The 24,358-nt window shown below is 39.1% G+C and overlaps 2 protein-coding genes across 2 annotated transcripts in view; one reads left to right on the top strand and one right to left on the bottom strand.

Annotated features, from left to right (window-relative positions):
• Positions 1-8,862: 8,862 nt before the first annotated feature.
• Positions 8,863-24,358, bottom strand: part of LOC139147684 (protein O-linked-mannose beta-1,4-N-acetylglucosaminyltransferase 2-like) — a 45,769-nt gene continuing 30,273 nt past the window's right edge. Inside the window, exon 2 of the mRNA XM_070718838.1 lies at positions 8,863-11,550. Within this exon, the coding sequence (XP_070574939.1) occupies positions 9,646-11,490 (1,845 nt within the window). The 5' untranslated portion in view covers positions 11,491-11,550 and the 3' untranslated portion in view covers positions 8,863-9,645. The remainder of the gene's footprint in view (positions 11,551-24,358) is intronic.
• The window catches only part of LOC139147685 (synaptic vesicle membrane protein VAT-1 homolog-like), a 52,506-nt gene continuing 40,453 nt past the window's right edge, over positions 12,306-24,358 (top strand). The window contains exon 1 of the mRNA XM_070718839.1: positions 12,306-12,712. Within this exon, the coding sequence (XP_070574940.1) occupies positions 12,531-12,712 (182 nt within the window). The 5' untranslated portion in view covers positions 12,306-12,530. The remainder of the gene's footprint in view (positions 12,713-24,358) is intronic.

Raw genomic sequence — 24,358 nt, 5'->3', positions numbered from 1 at the left:
TAATCAATGGTTGCGGCCATTGTGAATTTTAACCCTTTCACCACCATTGTTCCACCCAAACCCATTGTTATCAATGGTGATCTTGGACCTGTATACAGGGAACTGGGGTGAAGGGTTAAGTGTCGGAAAATATTGGTAATTTGTTTCAACAAAATTTTGGTCGACGACCCTTGAATTTCTATTTGTACGTTTTTTCTAAAGGGAATGGCACTGTTTACTTAGGCCGCGTTCAAAAAAAGTGGTGAGGGGGGGGGGGGGGTGGAGGAATTCAGGGGGATTCGAAAATTTTGGGGTAGTCGAGAGGGGGGACTTGAAAGTTTTGCTCTGCCTATAGGGGGGGGACCTGAAAATATTGTGACTCCCAACATTTTGATGTCGTCCAATGGTTCTAATGTTAGTAATAATTAAACAAAATCTAGAACCGTTTTGTCATATTTTATGTCTTTAATCTCGAAAAAGTCTAAAAATGTATGAATGCCATTAAATTTTCGTAGAACAAGTTTGCCTTGTAATGGGGCAGGAGCTACAACTGTTTATAATTTTTCAATATTTCTATGCAATGTATCAAACACAGTTTCTTGGTGTCTCTCGACAGCATGCTGAAAAACACAATATTCAGTTTGTCAACAAAGCCCGTTTGCCTAAATATTGGTGATAATTGAATGATGCAAATGCACGGTACACGTAGGCTGTGTTGGCAAGCTGAATACTGGATAGCTCAACATTCTGTAGGGAGTAGAACAAGAACACAATTGTATAAACTGAACAAAAATATTGTCAAAATAAAAGTTAATACAACTACTGCCCTGCTACTACATACTGGCAGTGACAGTGATACATGTAGCTCTGACTCTGATGTAGTTTAAGAAGAGTTTCGGTCATAGGACACTCAATTGACAGTGAAACATACATCTACTTGTACGCAAGATCCAGCCAGAGAGCAACACATAGAAGACTAGGGGACTAACAGTTACCATGGATTTTTGAATCTGGCATATGAGAACAATAAAATATTAGAGAAAAAAGATGGGGTCACCATAATTGATTTTATACAAATATACGATGAAAAGTCAGTTTTTCTAAAATTACTTAAAATCAATATATAAAACCATTCATTTCGAGTTTATGCAGTGAATGAAATTTTCACATCTCATTGTACCAATAACACAAAAGTAAAACTTTGAATAGTAAAGACTCTAATTTAAATGGAAAAATGTGTGACTAAATGGAATCTTTTATTTTTTATCAAATTTGTCATTATTACACCCAAAATTTCTGAGATTAAAACATTAATTTCATGGAATATTTTAACCTTCCAATCTAGTATTGTCAATTTTGTAAAACATTTTATAAGTGGCATCTAAGTTGTATATGTCTTGTACTTTTTGAAAAAAAATTTTGGTAGGTCACTGTGCTCATTTTTTCACAATTTGGTTGAACGTAGCTAGGAATACATAATTTTCATACTCTCTCATGATTGTCATTTTGTGTGCTTTTCAGCTGGTGCCATTGAACTGGCCAGAGTTGGATAAACTCAAGTGGGCTTAGACTGAGAAATCCAAAAAGTTCACTGATGCATTTAAAAAGGAATCAAGGAACTTGCCCTAGGTATATGGCTCTACAACCTGCTGATAAGAGATAGTGTTGAACATTTGCGTGCAGAACGACACATTACATGTTTTTTTTTACTCTGCGTGCATTCCTAATAAATATGCGGCTATATGGTAATTTGGGGGGGGGGACTTGAAATTTTTGAGGGTATTGAGGGGGTGAATTGAAATTTTTGAGGGTATTGAGGGGGGATCTGAAAAAAAATAAGATTTCAATCGCGATTCCTCCAGCCCCCCCCCCCTTCACCATTTTTTTTGAACGCGGCCTTATGGAAACTTTGAAGTCTTTTAATTTCGAGCCGAATACTATCTTAAACACCTAGGTTCGCAGAAAAAATTCTAGAGTATCATTTTACCTTCTTGCTTGGCAATGTCACTTGCTTGTTTCCCGTTGAGAAAGGTACCATATTTCAGAACAAGTTGCGTGACCACCTGTGGATGTCGGTCCTCACGCCAACCGTAGCCACGGAGTTTCGTCAAAAGTGACTGATAACGGCGTTGCTGCTCCTCACCATGGTAACAACGAATCATGAGCTCGATGTTTCTCAGATTGTAACCAATCAGAATGCGCTCGTTTTCGAATACATACCCAAGGACACGCCTTTCCAACTGGAAAGCAGTCTCGCCGACGAGGGCGTTGTCGGGATTTGAGTCAGTGGGTGACATGTCAACGTCCAGTTCTGGATAATTAGGGATGGCGGAATTCTGAAGTAAAAGCTCCCGGCCTTTGAAAATGACCTGCTGTGGTTTCTTTTCATCTTTGAATGGAATATTCCACTTACATGTGGTTTTGTTCGACGGGCTACCTTGCTTGTTAGTCGAATTACAAGATCTTGAGCGGGAATTTGGCAAAATGTTTGACATCCCACTTATCCCACTGTCCAAGAATGGAAAAAGAGTTTTGTCGATGCCAGGCAAATCCAGGGGCAGTTCTTCGATTGAAGACGTGTCGTCCTGTGACTGCGTAGAAATGTTTGTCTGAGGTTGCGGCGTCTGACTGCCAAGTGTCAGTTCTCCTGTCACTGACGCAGACTCCTCTTTCTTTTGGACGACGTATGCATTTCCAAGACCATGCTTCCCATTTCTCCTTCTTTCAGACGATATCTGGTCGAATCTCGCATTATTTTTAGGACTTTGTGTCATGGAAACTCCGAATCCTCCATCTTTGTTCGGCTTTTTCGCGTCTTCCGATATCACTGAGCCGTTTTTGTCTTCTCTGAGACGTACATTGTAATCGCCGTTTCTGGAAGACTTCCCTCCTTCTTTTGTTTCCTTGGCGATGGAAGTCAATGCCGCGACCTTCCTTCGAACACTCCGCATCTGGCCTTGCAGATCTGAACAACGCGTGGGATTTCCTTGATCATCACATGCACTCTCATGATGGCCGTTCCCATTTCCCCTGTCTCTATAAACTTCTGCAGCTTTTTCACCGATATCAGTTGACGCGATGGTGTCTGTACGTCTGTCGATGTCATCATCATCTCGCGTCTGGCTCGGTGGGCCTGACGCACGTGCACGTTCGTCCTTGATCTTGGCCAGATTGTCGCGATTGGAGCTCTCATCGTACTTTCCTTTCGATGTTCCCCGGTCTTTTTCTTTTGCACTTTTGATGGGCGTTGAGGTAACTGCAAGGCCGAGCTGCAGTGAGTTCTGCCACTCCATGAATCCCCGCTTGAAATCATTTGTATCCCTTTTCAGACGTGAGCGCCATCTATTTGACTTCATTATTTGCTGGTCGACGAGCTCCTCCACCTTTTCAAGCCTCATGTCAAGAGATTCGTGAGACTTCTTGAGTTCGTCTCCCGTCGTGACCAAGTTTTGATATTGTGACCTCCATTTGTCGCTGTTTTGGTTCTTCCTCATGTCCATCAGTTCGTTGAGCGTAGACGCCAAGGTGTGTCGTCTCCGGGGCTTGTCAGACAGCTTGCGCCCGAAAGCGTCGAAAGATAGCGGTGTTGGCAAGTTTGAAGAATCGCTTGGTGGTCTCGGTCTTGCGGCAGTCGAATTCGCATCGCCCTCGGTATCGGTTATCAGGTTTACAAAGTCGCTCAGATCATCGAACGATTCCATTCCTCGGAGACTGTCGACAAAATCATCGATCGTGTCGTCTGTCAAAAGCCCCCTTTTGTAAAACCATGAAATGATCATCGCGATCGTCGCCGTCAGCTTCAAGTCTCCGTTCATTTCTCGGAACTTAATTTTCGCCTGCAGCAACGTGTTTTCTGTGGCAAGGTCTTGCAGTTCGCTCCGCAAACACGCGATAACGCTTCCATACTTAACACTACTGCCTGTCATCTTCACTCAGGTAGAAGGAGGATCACGATTTCGATTGTAGCTTCAAAGACGAAAATCCAGGTGCAGTTTCAAGTAGTATTACATAAATAACTATTACCGTCAGTTCCATATTAGGAAAATGGCGTTCTGTATCAGTGAGAAGAATTTTTTTCGAATGAAATCATCGAAGTCGAACAATTCGACATCCCATCATGCAGCGCGAATTCGAATTCCAACTCAGACGCGCGAGGGCGCGTTTGACTTCAATACACCATGCACGCTGCGCGACGCTCTCGATTGTACTGAGAGAGGGAAGAAGTGTGTTATAAGAGATGTAAAAAAGAATTCTGTAAGTACTTAAAATTCTGATGGAGGTTTATTCGTTTTTAGCATCGACTATAAGGGAACAGCCTTACCAAATTGCCGGGGGGGGGGGAACTTGCTTTGCCAAGATTTTGGTAATTTCAATAAATTACCAGGTGACAGCCAAACCCCCACCCCGCCAGCGCAGGCTACGGCCCTGGACTAACTCCCATTTAATCTCTGGCCCGTACAGAACACTAAAGGTAGTACCGCCTGTCATTTCTTAAAAGTTCCTCTAACAACAGCGTGTTCATTTTTAGCCGGATGCCGGCCAAATTGACCGGCTACTTTCGTATTTTGGCCGGCTACTTTACAGCACTGTTTCGCTCTCTGGCCCGGAAATTCTGGTTTTGATAACAATAATTAGATTTTTTTGGTGGTCTTGCAAGCCGCAGATAATATTTCAGAAGTGCCGATGTGGCTATATGTAGTCTAGCAATTTACGCGGTGAACTTGTTGCTATCACTGTAGTACCGCGATCAGCGAACGTGTTGTACTATACACTGGGCATCGCTCTCGAGGTCAACCTCGCTCGCCCGATCACAGCCCGAATTATTCCGACGTTCACATCGGGTATAGCCGAAAATTGGACTAACATACAATTACGTTATTCCCGCGAATAGCCGACCATTTCCGAATGAAGCCGACTTTTGTTTCGCTCAAACGCGGAAGAGAAAGTCGACGCTTGAGAGCTTTGTTTTCTGCGTAAGGGTAGGGCCTAGTCTGATGGGTTTGGTAGGATTTTGATCAAATCTAAAGCGACCACAAGTTACTGAGTCTCACTGTTCATACTTTCGAAACGCCACTTCAATCTATCCATGGTCGATCACGATGTCAATATTCAACTCAAGTCGATCGACATCGCGCTTTGTGGAGGGGCTGTGGTTGTGTGCATCGCGGAAGAGAAAGTCGACGCTTGAAAACTTTGATTTTGTGACTGTCTGTTGTTTATGGGAGGTTTAGGTCAAATCTAAATAAACAAAAAATTACTTGGTCTCACTTTTCGTACTTTTGAAACGCTACGTCGATCACAGTGTCAAATTTCAGGTCGACCGATATCGCGTTGTGTGTACTGTGTTACAATTGACTACCAGTGTTGTACAGGCTGGCGTTCAGTGTCGTTTATAGTTTGAGGTTTTATCAAACATGAACACTAAAATTTAGCTCTTTTTTTCAATTATATTCAACATCAGCAAAAAATCAATAATCAGCTCGCGGATTCGTTTTATTGTGAAATTAGTACAGTGAATTAAAATCACTGAAAATTGTGTTCCTAAATTCATTGAATTGAATAAACTCTTTGATTTTACTGTATCTTCAATCAAGTTTATTTAAATCAGTAAAACACTTTGTACAGCCAGGCTGGTCAGGATTCTAGCGGATCGTTACCTGGGTTGTGAAAACCCTAGGCCCCATTCTACGATGTATTTCAAAATGTTTGTTCAAGTCATGAGCTAAACATAATTCTACACAACAGTCTGGTGAAATTTTGCTATTATCCTTGTCAACTGAATGTAGTTGACAGGCCCAAGAGATATCAAATTAATTTTTCTGACTTTTTTTAAAACTTTATCCCTTGAAAACATGTTGTAATTGGCAATGATAATGATTATTATGTATGCTGAAACGGTCTTTAATACTGTACAAGAATGCATAAAATTACTCCAAAATGTCTTCAAAATTTAAAAATTTCTTGCCCACCCCCGTCCCTGAAACCCTCCCCCTTTGTGTATGTTGAAATAGCCTATACACTGTATAAGAATGCATGAAATTGCTCAGAAATGTCTTCAAATTTAAAAATAATCCTTAACACTCTCATGCTGAAATGGTTTTTCATACAGTACAATAATGCATGAAATTACTCCAAAATGTCTTCAAATTTTAAAAATTTCTTGCTTTCAGGGAGGGGACCCCCTCCCTGAAACCCTCCCTCCTGTGTGTATGTTGGAATAGCCTTTTATACACTGTATAAGAATGCTTGAAATTGCTTAGAACTATCCCCCCCCCCCCCCCCCCGGCCCAGGGAACCTGGTTGCACACATTAGCTAACCGCCTACTTTTCTGAATTTTCCGCCTACTTCAAAAATTTTTGAGAACCCTGAACAATATATTGCTCTCCAGCCAAAGAATACCCCCGCACAAAAAACTCCAAAATACACAACAGAAAAAAACACAGAAAAACAAAAACAAAAGAAACAATTAAACACATACGAGCAAAAACAAAAACTTAAAATGCAAGGTTTTCAACTATCGATGATTGGAGTTCGATTCTTCACTAAAATTGACTGAAAAGTTGTTAACTCTCCTATTTGTCCTGATCGTGTACAGAATTATCTTGACCCACTGAACTGAGGTTATAGGAAGCAAGGCAGTGATCGAGGTGATAAATGAAATGTATCACAGGTTAAGTGATGTCTCAAACTTTTTTTTGTATTTCGCGCCTCTTAGCGATAAAATATGGCATTTTAGTGGAAATCCAATATCTCGGGGGTGGGGGGTGAAGACCACTTACTCGAACATAATGCAATGCACGCACTACGATCTGTCTGCGAACGAGAGACGAAGTAACGCATGCACCCAACTCTGACTGAGTATGTCACACAGTTGCACGTTTTTGTTACACATACCTTATACTAAGTAACCATCTTCACTGCTATGAGTTTTCTTACAGATGATAATATAGCCAACTTATAAAGTTTTAATTCTTTTAATTCTTTTGACAGCATTAGCATTCAGACAAATACTCGAGTAACTCTAAAACACAGAAGTTAAATGTGCAGTTCAATATTATTCGGGTAATATAACCTCAACCACTTGTTTTAACATGACGGGATTTGAACAGCGATCGCACAGTGTATAGGGCCAAAACAAATGACGAATAAGTCACAGAGCTTTTTCATGAATTGAAATGTACAGAAAGAAGGCAAAGGCCGTACTAAGGTGCATAGTTAGAGGGCGTGCTTGCAAACAATGAGCATTTTCGGAGGCTCCTTATTATCCTGTTATCATGTTGGTTTTCAGACCAGAAATGTTTCATATGCAGATGAAACGTAGGATGTTCATTTCATAAAACTCATCAAACTAAACGAACAAGTTCACACTGTCCACTCGATTCATTTACCTTAACGTTGGGTGACCTTGCAAAAGGACGAGTATTGCCATGTATTGTATTTCACTGTAGCCTAATTGCATAATGTTGTAAGTAATAGTGAGTAGCAATGACATGGGATGACAAAAAATATATTCCCATCTTACTCTTTGAGATACATCGAAAAGAAATACATTCCACCGCTTAATTTTGATCAGCTGACATTGCTTGGTCACGTGTTTCAGCTTACGGCGGAGTAGGAAGCTGATTGATACTGAAAAACTCATTTCCTCAGGGCATAGTTTTCTAAAACGTTCCTCTACAAATGACTTTCATGTATAAAGACACAAATGAGAAGCTGATCACTGAACAATGACGAGAAACCTTATTACTTTCAGGTTTTGTAGAGAAGGAAAACGATTTATGTCCGAAATCGGCGACAAAGTTGGCAACCATGCCTGTCGTGGTACGTGGAATCTCCAGTTATTGACACCGCATTTGTAACAAATTCTACATGTACAACTACATGGGACGAATTATAGCTTGCAAAGCAACTCCTTTTCTGGTACAGTAGATCTTATATGCGATGACCGTACGCAGTTTTTACCAGTAGTTGGGTTTAAGTTGATGTCACTGGGTCTTTAAATTTTGTCTGTCTTTTAATCTTTTAATTTTGCCGTTAGGGAGTCAGAATTATTCACCACATTGCTCTTCCTTTCGCAAAGTTTGCTATTTCACTCCTCTTTGACACGGTGCGCCTGTTAGTCGTGTAACTGTTTCTACGCCTGCACAAGGGTACATCACCTTGAAGTGTGGTTGCTGACGATGGCAAGAGTTAGTCTGAGAGTTCTCGCTTCAAGGTAGAATGCGCCTCGGGGACAGATATATTCGGAATCTCCAACTTGTGAGGGCTCATTTTACAGATCTTGGTGTAAGAAAAATTCACCGTCTTAGTTTTTCGAAAATCGAATTTCATTTTTCTCCGTAGAGTTTACACAGGAATTGTAGCCATTTTGAATTTCAAGTGTCAGGATATATATTGGGTAAATTGTCTCTCTAGTACCAAATTTTGCACGGTAACCCCTGATTTTCATCCTCAATTTCGAAAGGGAGTGGTTACAGCCTTCTTACTGAAAATTTGAGCAAAAGTACAAGTCTTTCAATTTGGAGGCGCGTACCACCTAAATACCATACCTGAACCTTATCTGACAATACGTGCCGAAACACACGGTCGTTATCTTTACGCTGAGATGTACAGACATGCCTCTTTATCATCACTCATGCTTACTACGCGTTATCAGGGAACTGATAGGGCTGTGTTCAATCATCCCTGGTCGTGAAATATCACGCATGTTTTCACAGACTGCCTCAATAACACAACATACTGTCACCATGTTCTGTAGATAAAAAGGTGGTCGGGGAATGCTGGGAAATCCGCCTGACCCAAATTCACCAGATTAGTTTTGGCAGTAGGCCGTGGTTGATAAATCTTAGTGTATTGACAAACAGACGCAGCAATAAGTGAACTGATTTTTTTACTAGTTTTTTACTGTCATGGATTCACGTCCATGTGGTGGTCTATCTCAGCCTATTTTCGACTGCGTTCTCTGACATTAAAAAAACCGACATAAGCTTATAACACGATACTGGGCAATTAAAAGTGGCAATATTGTTACTCGCACTGGTGTGTGGTGGTATAAGACGTTTTACCACACTATACAGAAAACTTAATTTCAACAACACTAGTATTTGAGTTTTAGGACAATTCACAAAATGTATGTATGTATGTATGTATGTATGTATGTATGTATGTATGTATGTATATATGTAATGTCTGTCTGTCGACGTCTGTATGTAAGGATTTTACATATGTAAATATCCAAGCAGGCATGTGTTTAGATGTGTATATGTATAAAATACACTTACACGCACCGAGGAGAATAAATATTGCATTTCATAAATATATGACCATAAAAACAAAGTTTTACTATAACTCTATGAATCAACTTTAGTAAAGTATTGTCTATCATTACTGTACTTTTTATCTGCAACATTCAGCGTTTTAATGATGTTTAATGTCCTACGAAATTATTCAATGACTATGAACGTCACAGAATTGATCTATCGCAGTCTTAACGTATTCTATACATAAGTTGCAAGTTGAAAATATCATAAATCCTTGTGTAAAGGGCGCATGTCCAGTGCACATTATGGATAGAGGCAGACATTACCGAAATGCGTGATCTAAAATTTTATTCATTCTTGCCTTTTTGAAAGACTCATTTGGCAAAAAATATGATTTCTAAAAACTCATGTTGTTGCCACTGTGAAAGGTCCTTGTACGTCTTCATCGATCACACATCTGACCCACACGTAATACTGCATATTGTCTTTGATATTCTCCGTGAAAATGTACTCTGTTGTCGGAAGTAGCCATGCAGAGTAGTTCTCCTCGCCCGACTCCTGGATCCAGACTTCATACCTGATGTGTCGGGCCTCCAAATATGGCAAATTCCAAGGCTCTTCAAACGACAACTTGAGTCCAACGTTCCGATTGGTAGACCGGGGTTCTTCGTCATTGAAACTGAACTTCTGATTGGTCGTTTTCATTTCATTTCCAAGATTGTCCAAATTCACAATCTGACACGTAAGGTTTCCGACTTTGGTTGGGCAGAGAGGGTCATTGTGACTACTGTCACGTCCCTGATCAGACCTTAAAGTGTTTCGGTTGGAAAGCGCCCCCTCGACCGTGCTGATAAAAGATGGAATGTCGACAAAAGTGTCTTGATAAATTCTAAAAAGCCACTCTGGGTCTTTGCAGCAGAGGTGTAGAGGAACTTCACCGCTGGCCATGATCTCGTTCTGCTGAGAGCCGGGCAGATGGTGTATGCCTCCAAGGTGGGGAGGGTAGTCCGGATGCGTCACCGAGTTCTCCTCTTTCAAGTTTCTCCAGGCTCTGTACACAAGATTCATTCCCGGGAGGTTGGTGAGGGTCTTGTACGGAGTATAGTTTTCAGGATTGACGGCATACGGGAAGATCTCGATGACGATCGCCCACCGCGGCAGGAACATGGAGAGGGTCAGAAGTGAGCCGTGGACACCGATAAGGATCGACGCTTTGCTGATGATTTGTATCTGCTCTTTCAGCGAATGAGTCTCGTATCCGATGGCGACGACCCTCAAACCAAATTCTTGAATCAGGGCAAACATCACCTCCGATTCGTTCAGGATAACCCTGTTTATTTTCCTGGAAAGCAACACGACGTACTGACCCGATTCCTCATCACCGATGGAGAGGTCAAACCGTCTCCTGATAAAGTTCGTGAAGTGTCTGATTTGAGTAGCTGTGGCAGTGGTGTCTTTCAAGGGTCCTTGAGGTTCACTGAAACCATACTGGTACCAGACTGAGGACTTCGAGAGGCCAACAAAAGCGTTGCGAAAGCAGACCAGGGACCCTTTAGGATATTTGTCAAGATCTTGTTTTAGAAGCACCGGTTTGTCTGAGAGGACCTGATATAGTTCGAAATTCTCTCCCGCCGGCCATCCGTCCATCAACAACAGCCTGGTGTTCGTGTCGAAGGGCAGCGAATCGGACAGGGTAACTTGGGCTAACGTGACGAACAGCGGCAACAAGTCATCGTGAAGCACGTGCATCAGATTTTCAGGATTGAAGCGGTTGAAAAGGAAGCTGTTGCCATGGTAAAAAGATACGTTAAATTTGTAAACATCATCGCTGTTGAGGTCCGCAAAGTCGAAATACTGCGTGTTGTGGTCGGAAACCGAAGTCATGTCGAGGAGAGCCGGGTCGAATCGGTTTTTCGGAAACCCCTGTTTGACTGTGTCGGTCCCATGGAAAAAGATGAAGCCACCCTGAAAATGAGGGGCGTAACACAGATTGCGAAACTTGCACATTCTGTCCGTATGGTTGTTACCCGTGCACCACACTGAACTTCCCTCTCTGCCGACGTCGGGATCCGGTGACGACGGGGTCGGGCTGTTCCCATCGGCGACACTGTCTCCAAGGGGACAGTTGCCATGGCAACCGCATAGCTCTGATGGAGCTGTTCGCTCCAGAAACATGTCATCTTGATCAGCGTATCGGTGTAAAATAACACCGAGGGAAATGCCGAACGCAAAGAAAACTATCTGATGCATGCCTCATCTCGTTCGGATTCAATCAGGTCTTCATTGTGCGTCGGCGCGGGTCCACTTGACCTGGATTGCGAAGAAAAGAGGAAATTTCAGTTTTCTCGACTAATAGCTCACTGTGATTAATTATGCGAAAAACAACAGATGGATAAATGGGTCATAATTTAAAGGCTGCAAGCAGTGCAGACATGTAGGCCTACATAGCGGGCGCACATTAAAGTGTGACTGCCAGGATCACCAAATATTTGAACCATCGCCAGATCTACGGTAGCGGGCGTAAAACTGCATATCTTGGTTTTCTGCAACACACCGTATAAATTTCCTTAAAAATGATAGAACCCCATGCTGCTAAAACAAAACATATGATTTCAACTCGTCAAATTCCAAACCGTTTAAGATCCGAGAATACATTAAATTAGCACAAAAAAATGGTTCAGTCGTTCTCATATGAGACTTTACAGTTAATGCGGCCTTGCACACATCACGTAGTCGCTGACCGGTTTGGAATAATACGGCTGAATCCTTCGTGTTGCTGAGCACATTCAGCTAACAGCTCCCCAGTAATTGCAAGTCAAGATCGATCACCTGAGACGCAAATATCGACCTTTGACCTACACACTGCACTGATTTATCCTCTTGCATCGTACATCCTTAATTTGACATTTCCGTGCCCAAAGAATATTGAGCGTGACCAAGACTGACTAATAAATTATTGATATTCTTTCTTTCTTCGGTGAAATATCGTGCTGCCTGATGCTTGGGTTTCGGATCGGGGCTATGTTTTGTGTAATATTAAATACTTCACAGTTGAAACGTAGGTCAAATCAATGCGCGCAGTGCCTCGACGTCTAAGCCGACTGCTTTATTCTGCCGCATCCGCATGTATTACGTTGTTCATCGCTGAGCGGAATAGCGAATCGGTGCGATCGCTGAAAGAGATCTTTTCCCTCGTGGGTTGCAACGATCACAGCCGCTGACGGCCCCCTTCGATACTCCGCCAGTCTCACCGCGACATCTTTTTCGGAAGCGAAAGCAAAGACTGAAAAATGTCCACGGAAGCCGAAAGTCCCGAGCCGGTGGAAAAGACCGAGGAAAATCACCTACCGGATACAAAGGAGATGCGATCGGTGGTTCTGACCAGCGTCGGGGGGTTAAACAAGATGCGGGTGATGAAACGACCGGAGCCCGCTCCACAAGAAGGTGAAGTGATGATTCGAGTCAAAGCATGGTAAGAATATACAGTAGCTTGATAGATTATAGCCGTTACATGTCCAAGCTTAGTACAGAGAATGGGGAAAAAACTGCGATGGTTGAAAGTGCGACATTACATTGACGACGGAAAGAACGCAAGAACTGAACTAAGGGGGCTTTGACGCACAATCATAGAGAGAGAAGTCGTGGGCCGACGTCGAGAGACCGCAAAACGAAAAAAGATATTCTCTGTGAATAAAAAAAAATGAAAAAAAAAACCACCACGCAAATGGAGCGACGTAATCTTCGCTCGGAGATGGGGCTAGTAACGTTACAAGAAAATACCAACATTGTATCGAAATTAACGCGTGGTTTGAAGCTAAAACGTCCTTTTCCGTTGCATAACTAAGCTTAACTTGTCATTATTACTGTATTTCATGCGAAGATGGTAGTGATTTACAGACATAATGTCACCAATTATGAAAAGAATAATTGAATTTTATGCAGTCATTAAGAAATGAATGCGGCTTGAGGGTCGATTATAATGAATGTCATTGTTGATTATTAACAGATGGTTGGCTGACAAATAGCTCTAATTTACCCTCCATTGTTGTCTGTACCGCTATTAGTACACTAACTCTCACCGAATTTACGGTTTTGAAAGGTTGAAAAACGATAACCAGAATGTACAAACTTCCTCTTGAATGCCTATATAAGACTGTGAGTGGAAATATCTTCTCTCAACGATGTATATGGCAGAGCGAAAAAAATAGTAATATAGGTGTACTTTCATCGGTTGCAAGAGAGGTATATTTTGCTGATCAAGCGGATTCCAAGAATTACCCTCTTGTGACTGCTGTAGGCGTTCCTCGGAGATTCTTCCCCACGACAGTAACCATGGTGATTGCTCTTTTGTTTTAAGCCAGCATTTGGTCGGCTGTTCCATGTAATGCATCTCACCCCGCCTAACTCACACTGAGTTCTTGTCGCTTTTAGTACGAAGAAACTGACAGGGAAACAAATCGAATTTACGCGTGAGCGAGCTGACTCCTGGATTACAAATAGGGGTGTTCTCACAGATGATAAACCGAGGTATTCTCACAGATGAAAAACGGGTGTTCTCACAGCTGACAAATAGGGGTATTCTCACAAAGGATGTAGATTCTTATCAGCTTGCTATGTTACTCAAATATTCAGAACCGTCTAGTCATCCTAACATTGCCATCGATTTGCCTTTTTGAGCAAGATATTTTTTCACCTCTTACAAGGCAAATTTTCTCAGTTGAAAATTATTTGAGAGGTAAAATTTGGCTGCTTTTGATACATGTTGAAAGAAGGACAAGGAGAAAAAGCTGTCAGAGGAAATGCTGCAGTAACATCTCATATCTACCAGTGTTACATGAGAATTACCAACTATCTGCTCTGGAAAAAATGGATGAAACTTGGCATATTGTAAAAAAAGATTCAACTTGACACCCATCACATCACACATAGATATCATTTCAGGCCTTGGTTGATATGGAATAGAGAAATTTATTTTTCTCTGTGATGTTTGTACACATTGATAAGAATAGACTGTGTAACAGTAAAATTAGAAGATTATATACATATATATATATATATATATATATATATATATATATATATATATATATATATATATATATATATATATATATATATATATATATTCTTTTTAACCTTGGTTTATATGAAAAGAAATTCATTTTTCACTGTGACGGTTCATTTTAACCTTTATTACATGCCTTGTTATGAGTGAAAATCAGTGCATTGATTTGAATAGGAACATCCGGGGCAGTTAGCAGGCCATGTGAACGATGTACTGACCGGTTTCCATAGTTACTCGGTCCGGTGAAGCCCTTCGACATTTTTGACATCAAAGTAGATGCTTAGCGCTAGATGTAAAACATCCATGGATGCACTGCTATTTTGACTTTCGTTAAAATCTGTTTGATGGTGATCGATAATGGTAAAATTGTTTGAGAAAACCCTGCAAGTAACTAAATGTTGTATAGCGCTAACTGTGAAGAGGCATGTGATAAAAATATTATTGCCTGAATACATGGGTTTATGTGCCCTCGCAGCAGGGGAAAATTTGCCCTCCCGGTGTCGGGCAAACTACCACCTGCTCTTTGGTACATAAAACCATGTATTCAGGCAATAATACATAGTATACTACATAGACTGATTGTTCTCTCATTTCAATTCTGTCTGGTTATCCAAGGCTTAACACTGACACAGTTCATATATATATATATATATATATATATATATATATATATATATATATATATATATATATATATATATATATATATATATATATATATATATATATATATATATATATATATATATGATCAGTGGCTTGGTGTCAATTCAGGCAATGTATAGTGCTCGATGCGTTTCCGCAGGGCATAGGTATTGCTAGACGTGGAACTTGTCGTGATTACTCTACAGACTGTTTCATGTCTGACGATTGCCAATCGCATGAAACAGTCTGTAGAGTAATCACGACAAGTTCCACGTCTAGCAATATATATATATATAATAATATATATATATATATATATATATATATATATATATATATATATATATATATATATATATATATATATATATATATATTATATATATAGGTGTGATACCAACTCAGTTGAGGACGAATTTCATTATATATATGTGTGTCCATGTCATACACAATCACGACAAAAATTGTTAGACTCGATAGCAGTCAACAATGAAAACTTCAACAACTGGGATTTGCAAGCAAAATTTTGCTACATAATGAGCAATACAGATAGCATGATATACCTCACAACATTTATCCAAGAAACAGATGTTTTTTAAGATTACCCCACATTTCATATTCTGCATAAATTTATATCTTATATTTATATATATATGTATATATCTATTATTTTTTGATAAGTATCCTTTCTTATTTTTGTAGTATTAGTTCTTGACTATGTTCACCTTTGAGGGAATAACGTCAATAAAGTTATTATTATATATATATATATATATATATATATATATATATATATATATGTGCAGATAGATAAGATTGACAGCTATATCATGGGGTGTGTACAGGGAGATATCCATTCATTAAATATAACAAACATTGATACAATGGCAGTAAAATAATACTTTGATATACACCATGAAGTAAAGACATTTTATGGACATTTTGATTTGCTATGGTCTTTCTCTTGTAAGGAGAGGCTCATGTACTTCACAAAGTGCTTAAGATGAAGGAAATTAGTCAATTTTCACCTTTTTGTAGACTACTTCTCAGTGAATGAAATTCAAATACCCACGAGGGTATGTGTTAAATGGTCATTAGAATCATAATGTGGCGGCAGCAATTAGACTATGCACGACCTACTGAATTTCCAGACTTATTTGCTACAAGCTTGTAAACAGACAGGTGGGTTGTGGACTCAATTTTGGAACGATCACTTCAGCACAATGGTGGTAGTAGTTGATTCCCTCTGACTGAAGTAAACTACCACGACTTTTGATACAGTAGTCAATATGAATACTTTTCTCTTACAACCTTTGCAGTTTGAAGGTGTGTGCATGAAGTCATGATTCCAGACCCACTAGCCAAACCAAATCACCAGCATAGTACTAAACACTTACTCTACCAGCTGCATAAAATCACTCATTTATTGGGCAAGGAGAAGCGAAAAACTACTAGCCAGCCATAAAAACTGCTAGCCCAACGTTTGGGCTAGTTGTTTTGCTCGCCCCTGGATCATGTAGTCTCTGATTTGCAAAATTCTCGCTGCATTGAAAGAACACAGTTCACAGCCACTGATAATATGAAGTCACTACACGTACAGAGCATATGCCATTTACCCATCCACAACTCAATAAAGACACAAAGCATTTATTCAGGGAAAGCATATATAGCTAACACAGAAGATAATATTCTTGCACATATTATTGGTGTTACAATATATAAAGATGTACATTATATGATGTTTGCAATTTCTATAAGACATGACGTTCATCTATTATGCTAATAGATTAGTATTTGGACTCATTTCCAAAGGTCTGTTATCATAATGAGCTTAGTAATTCTGTCAACATTATGATAAAATTATTGCTGGATGTATGTGTATGCCATTACCTTTCGAATGCGGAGAACGGTGCGGGATTGCTGGATTGCTGAATATCCCCCTAAATAGCTAGATGGCTATTAGCCACATTAGCAATATGAATAGCTTGTCAGTAGCTGTATTTGGCTATTGAGGCTATTCAGAATTTCCACGCAGTGTTTTTAGCCGCTAATAGCGGCTCATAGCTAGCTACCAGCTAACCAGTGAGGAGTCCCTAGAAGGCCCAGCTATTCAGCTATTCAAGCTATTATCCGTTTTTAGCCGCTAATAGCCGTTCTTAGCTAGCTATTAGCTAGCTACCAGCTAACCAGGGAGCAGTCCCTAGAAGGCCCAGCTATTCAGCTATTCAAGCTATTATCCGTTTTTAGCCGCTAATAGCCGTTCTTAGCTAGCTATTAGCTAGCTACCAGCTAACCAGTGAGGAGTCCCTAGAAGGCCCAGCTATTCAGCTATTCAAGCTATTATCCGTTTTTAGCCGCTAATAGCCGTTCTTAGCTAGCTATTAGCTAGCTACCAGCTAACCAGGGAGCAGTCCCTAGAAGGCCCAGCTATTCAGCTATTCAAGCTATTATCCGTTTTTAGCCGCTAATAGCCGTTCTTAGCTAGCTATTAGCTAGCTACCAGCTAACCAGTGAGGAGTCCCAAGAAGATCCAGCTATTCAGCTATTCAAGCTATTATCCGTTTTTAGCCGCTAATAGCCGTTCTTAGCTAGCTATTAGCTAGCTACCAGCTAACCAGTGAGGAGTCCCAAGAAGGCCCAGCTATTCAGCTATTCAAGCTATTATCCGTTTTTAGCCGCTAATAGCCGTTTTTAGCTAGCTATTAGCTAGCTACCAGCTAACCAGTGAGGAGTCCCTAGAAGGCCCAGCTATCAGCTATTCAAGCTATTATCCGTTTTTAGCCGCTAATAGCCGTTCTTAGCTAGCTATTAGCTAGCTACCAGCTAACCAGGGAGCAGTCCCTAGAAGGCCCAGCTATTCAGCTATTCAAGCTATTATCCGTTTTTAGCCGCTAATAGCCGTTCTTAGCTAGCTATTAGCTAGCTACCAGCTAACCAGTGAGGAGTCCCAAGAAGGCCCAGCTATTCAGCTATTCAAGCTATTATCCGTTTTTAGCCGCTAATAGCCGTTCTTAGCTAGCTATTAGCTAGCTACCAGCTAACCAGTGAGGAGTCCCAAGAAGGCCCAGCTATTCAGCTATTCAAGCTATTATCCGTTTTTAGCCGCTAATAGCCGTTCTTAGCTAGCTATTAGCTAGCTACCAGCTAACCAGTGAGGAGTCCCAAAAGGCCCAGCTATTCAGCTATTCAAGCTATTATCCGTTTTTAGCCGCTAATAGCCGTTCTTAGCTAGCTATTAGCTAGCTACCAGCTAACCAGTGAGGAGTCCCAAAAGGCCCAGCTATTCAGCTATTCAAGCTATTATCCGTTTTTAGCCGCTAATAGCCGTTCTTAGCTAGCTAGTAGCTGGCTACCAGCTAACCAGTAGATGAGTTGTGTAGAACCCAGAAAGTACTATAAAATTTTGTGGTTGTAATAAAAGTAAAATGAGTAACCTATCCGAGCGCAAATGATTATTTTCAACTATTTTTGTATTTAGTCATGTTTTATTTCAATCGTTTATGGTAGTTTTAAATATAAAGAATGTATCCGAAACTTTGTAGAATCATGGAGGTCTCTTTCTACCTAGAAAATAATATGTGACGTCGAAAAATGTGAAATAGCAATAGTCATTTGGAAAAAATTTTGTAATAAATAGAAATTGGCTGTAAACAGGACTGGTAAAAATGCGAGTTGAACTTCCAATGGAAATATATTGTAGGAAATACAACAGCTGTCACTGTTCTTCATAAAACTGCAAGTCTAGCGTCCAAAAGATTTTGTACACATCATATAGAATTGAATTTTTATGACAATCATACAACACGTATAGATCTCTGAAGCGTACAACGAAACGATTAACTGTGTGAGAACAACAAATTGAAAATTGTCATGATGTGTGTCATTTATTTGTCAACAGACGATAACATAGTTTATATTTCGAAGGTGTGACGACATTTCCCACGGCCCGGTTCATTCAAGACTCACTACTCAGCTAACCAGTGGATGACCTTTGTAGAACCTAGAAATTACTATCGGGTTTCGTGGTGGAAATGAAATGAAAATGAGTAACTGACCTGAGCGCAAGTAATTATTTGCAACTTTTTTGTATTTAATAATGACGTTGAAATCGTAAAAGTTAATAAATGGTAGTTTTGAATATAAATAATGTATCCGAAATTTGGTAAAACCTGGAATATAATATCAATCTGTGGAGCTTGAAAACTGAAATAGCAATAGTCATTTGGAGAATTTTTTTCTCGTAAATAGAAATTGGCTCTAAACGGTAAACAATAGAGTTGAACTTCCGATGAAAAGATATTGAAAGAAATACAACAGCTGTCACTGTTCTTCATCAAACTGCAAGTCTAGCATCCAAAATTATTTGTATTCCACAGTATGATGATCAAAACGATGAAAGCCATATAAAAGTGAGTAGAGGCGCCCACAGTGCCAAATGATCTGAATAGCTGTTAGCAAGCTAATAGCTTGCTACAAACAGCTAATAGCGGCTAAAAACGGCTATTAGCTTGAATAGCTGAATAGCTAGGGTTTTGGGGGAAATTGAATAGCTGAATAGCCGGACATCTGCTAAATATCCCGTTCCATTGCTAATAGCTAAATATCCGCTAAATATAAAAGCTAATGGCTATTAACTGTTCTAGCTGAATAGATGCTAAATATATCGAGTTAGAGCTATAAAGTATATTAGCTCAATAGCTGCTAATTATCCCGACTAATGGCTATTAAATATTATAGCTCAATAGCTTCTAAATATCTCGATTTTTTTCTATTAACTATTATAACTAAGTAGCTGCTAAATATCTCGGCCAATGGCTAAATAGTATTATCACTAAATAGCTTCTAAATATCGGGTGCTACCGCTATAAGTTATCTTAGCTCATTAGCTGCTAAATAGCTCAAATTAAGCTATTTTGGCAATCCAGCAATCCCGCACCTTTATGTTTCGAATGTAGTCATGTACTCACTCCACACCAGACAAATATCACAGACTTTGGTTTGTCACAACTGTATACATATATAATATGGTTCAAGCAGACCTGTCGTACTTGAAAGTAGGGGTGACAGGGTAGAATGCACCTTGGGGAGAGATATTTAGACTCTCAAATTTTTACAATTCTTTCCTCAGACTGATATATACCGCTTGTTCAGGCTCCTTTTAAAGCTCGTACAGTAAAAATACTTTTCACCATTTTAGTTTTCCAAAAACCGAGAAATTGTATTTTCCCCATAGACAGGGATGGCAGCCATTTTGAATTTCAAATCTCAGTCAATGTTAGGTAATTTGTTTCTCTAGTACCAAATTTTGCACAGCGACCTTGATTTTTATTCTAGACTTGGTAAGAGAATGGTTGAGGTTTCACTGGGGAAGTTCGAGCAAAAGTTTTGAGGTGCGTACTACCTTAAACAGATACATGGTAGCAAATTAAACAACTCCCCCTTTGCATCTGAAACAAATCTTATAGTCACGACAATTATGCCTAGATGGAAAATAATACAAGAGTAGAGGAAGAATTAAATGCAGTGGGCCTTTCCTTGGTGCCATCATGGCTAATCCAGATCTGTTTTTCAAGGCTGGTGTACAAGTACCTTGTGTTTGGCGAGGGGGGGAGGGTTTAGCATCTTAAATCATTAATGGTAGATATGAGATGAGTATTTAACTGTCATCTATTAAGCAATCATACAATATACTACATTTGAAGGGTAAAAGTGGTTCTCTTGGGCAGGTTTTTTATTGAGAAATAAATGAGAAATTTGTGTATTGATATCAGCCATGAACTTCAGTATTGACAATGCATGATACAAAAGGTGTCAACTGACTACACTGAAGTGCAGATAGCGCAGCTGACAACTCATTTATACCACAAATTAAGTCACTGCTTTTTTTATCTGTTTCGGTACATGGTGCTTTGTGTTGCAGCTGTAATGTTCTAGCTGTCAGACAAGCCTCTACGACATCAATGTTTCAAAATACAAAACAATTTAATTCTGAACTTGAAACATTTTCAGAGACAATCTCTGAAACAGGCCGACTTTATCTTTACTTCCATGGTTTGGCTCGATCCTATTGCTCACTATAGTATAAGAAAGCTGGAACTCTACACTTTGAAATGGGTTGATAGGGTTAATTAGATATAGAACCTTCCAGAAAAATGCAACCAGATTGACATTGTGCAGCATCTCAAGAACACAATTACATGCTTGTTATCTTTCCAAGACTTCTTACTTATATATATATATATATATATATATATATATATATATATATATATATATATATATATATATATATATATATATATATATATATTTCTTAATATATCTATATATATCTATCTATCTATCTATCTATCTATCTATCTATCTATCTATCTATATATATATATATATATATATATATATATATATATATATATATATATATATATATATATATATATATATATATATATATATATATATATATATATATATAGGCTGTATATCTCTGAGCGAGGTTTAATATTCCTGGGCCTTCTTTGCTTTCTTGTACGCTAGCTGGCATTAAATAATGCAGCCAAGCAAAAAAGGTCATCTGTACTGAACAACCATATTGGCAACTGTAGAGCAAACACTTTTGGATTGCCAGTCAGCAAGAAATATAAAAGGGACAGTGTGAAAATACGTGAATTGCAAAACGGTCAAAGAGTTAATGGTTTCAAATTTCTATTGAACACCTCACTGAACACGCTTGTTGGGATTACTTTATCACCCAAATTATGTGTGCTGTCACGTATGGCACTGCATGCTGTTTGCTATTTTGGGTTTCTACATCCACAATATTTTGGCTGAAAAAATTGCACATATTAATGTCTGATGGAGGAATGATAAGACCCAGTGTAGTGCACCATCTGAGATAAAAGTCATATCGAAATACCATTCTCCGGCACTCCTGGTTGCCATGACAACAAGCCAATTCAATACCGCTATCTTGCCGTTGAATGGCAAAAATCTTCCCGTCTGGTGAAGCCAGAGCTTCCAGAGATTGTATCCGTTTCAATTATTTGCCGTGCAGAAATGTCTGGCTCACATTTTTGAGAGAATGTATTTAGCTAAAATAGTGGCATATCTTGCATGTTACCTTTGGGTGAATGTGTACTTTGAATTGCAGTCATCTGAGTGCCTTGAAGCTGAGACATTCTTAGCATTTCAATGTGTACAAGATGTGAAATTCTGACTGGAGAACACCATTTGAAAAAAAGGCTAACACGTTTACGTTATACTGAAAGGCACCTTTAGAGGCCTCTGAGATGGGATTGTTGATTGTTGACTAGGGCTAAGTTTGCATTGAAATCTTTTGCTGTAAATAAGCTATCAGGATTTAGTGGTCAGTCAAGCCGATACAAACATCGTAAATAGTGTACACACAATGCCATATGGAGCATTTCAATGCTCCGTCTTGATATCCAATGCTCCAGGATTCACAGAAGATACAGAAAATCTTTGGCATCGCCTGTATATTTTCTGATGTGATCAAATTGGCTCTGGATTGCTGTGCATGAAAATGATTTGTTTATACAAAAAAAAATTTAACCATTGTGTGTGATTAAATGAGGTTTGACAACTGTTGATGTAATTTGACTTTAATATACTTTACACATTATGGCTTAAAAACTGGAGAAGGAAATACAGATTTAATTAAGATTAAAGTGTATTTTACACATAATTGGAATGTTAAACTTTGCGCCCAATTTTAATACATTTATCGTCTTGACTGAAAACCAGTGTAAAGGAAAATATAGATAAGATTTGCTCACTGTTTGTCAGTAAATTTTCCAGCATGAAAGAAAGGAATCATGAACTTGACCGTGTGTAATTCTAATTTTTTCAAAGTTCATTGACTTTTTACCTAAGCATATAGTGTTATTGTTTCGCATATCTTCATGATATTGACGCTCCGCTTATTGAAGCATCACAAAATACCTGGTATTTTGAATATTTGCCGAACACATACACTCCTATGCCCTTGTGTAGACATATTACATCGGTGAAATTACTGATTGAGTCTAAAATTCATTCATTATCCATGGTAATGCTCAGTAAAATAAGTATGAAGTTAATCTGTTTTGTGTTTTCATGACATGCAGTAACGTGTCAAAACCATGCAAGAACACAAACTACATTGATCATGCATAGAAGGGTAAGGAAAAAACAGATGTTTTAATTTGTGAGATTTCCGTTACCTTGTGGCGGTATATCTCAGGTATAGGTATAACATTTTATAACGTATATGTCTGTTTGTTGAAAGATACTCAATCTGTTCACCCCTATTCCCTGTATATGGCTCCACAATGGCCAGTAATAACAATAGATTTGGGCCAAACCATGTTAGTGAAAGGGTAACACATATTTTGTTGGTTCCTCTTTCAACATCTGCAAGCTTTGAACCGATGCAGTCACATTCTCTTACAAAAACAACATTTTTAAAAGTACCGTCCAAAGACAGTTGTCTTGCAGTTTTGAATACCAAATGTTTAACCCTAAATACCGACCACTGGGTTATTATTAACCCTTTTAGCATCAAAAGTAATTTTTTTGTTGTTTTCATAAAATATACCCTGGTCAATTTTTTCAGATTTTTGCCAAAATTTTGATAAAAAGCTGTAGCTGTATGAAATGTGATGTAAAATTACAGAATTCATGAAAATCAGTAAAATGTTGCAGAAAATTTTGGTGTGAAAATTTACAGCACTCAAAGGATTAAAGATAACTTCTGTATATTTGAAAATACTTCCAGGCACAGAATGAGGATATTAATGGTAACAGATTAAAACCTACTGTTGGTGATCAGTTACCACCTAAAAGTGCAGGGTGTTAAATTCTAATGTTTTTATAACAAAAGGTTAAATTTCTTCATAATGACAGATAAAAAAGATTTCAAAAATTAGGTGTGTATGAGTGCTTATTGCCACAGTTTAATACCTTGGATACGAAGGTGTTCAATTTCAAATGAGTTCATCTTTGTCAGTGACAAGGTGTTGGAACCAAGATGAATTTAAATCTTCCCACAGGAGTTGTTTATTGGTTGGGCTGTGTGATGGAGCTTAGGGATAAATTTTACCTTGGTTGCCCGTAGTTACCGACATCGTTTCTCATAAGCAGTGTGTGACAGCAGCTGAGTCAACCAAACACCCCTGCTAGCTGTAATTTGGTATCCCTGGCACTGCAATCACTGTTTATATATTAAAGGAACAAAGTCGGCAATTTTTCATGAATTTTGTTTGATACGAGATACTACTTATATTGTTTGACATGTTGAAAGATACTGAATGAATGGGTGACCATGCATATATTCAACCCCGGTTTTAGAAACGATAAGTGAAATCATTGCGAAAATGAATAAATGGTCATGACCATATATTAATTCAT

This window comes from Ptychodera flava, chromosome 13, assembly GCF_041260155.1.
Source record: "Ptychodera flava strain L36383 chromosome 13, AS_Pfla_20210202, whole genome shotgun sequence".
In the NCBI taxonomy this organism is placed as follows: domain Eukaryota; kingdom Metazoa; phylum Hemichordata; class Enteropneusta; family Ptychoderidae; genus Ptychodera; species Ptychodera flava.
This window is presented reverse-complemented; position numbering and strand designations above follow the sequence as displayed.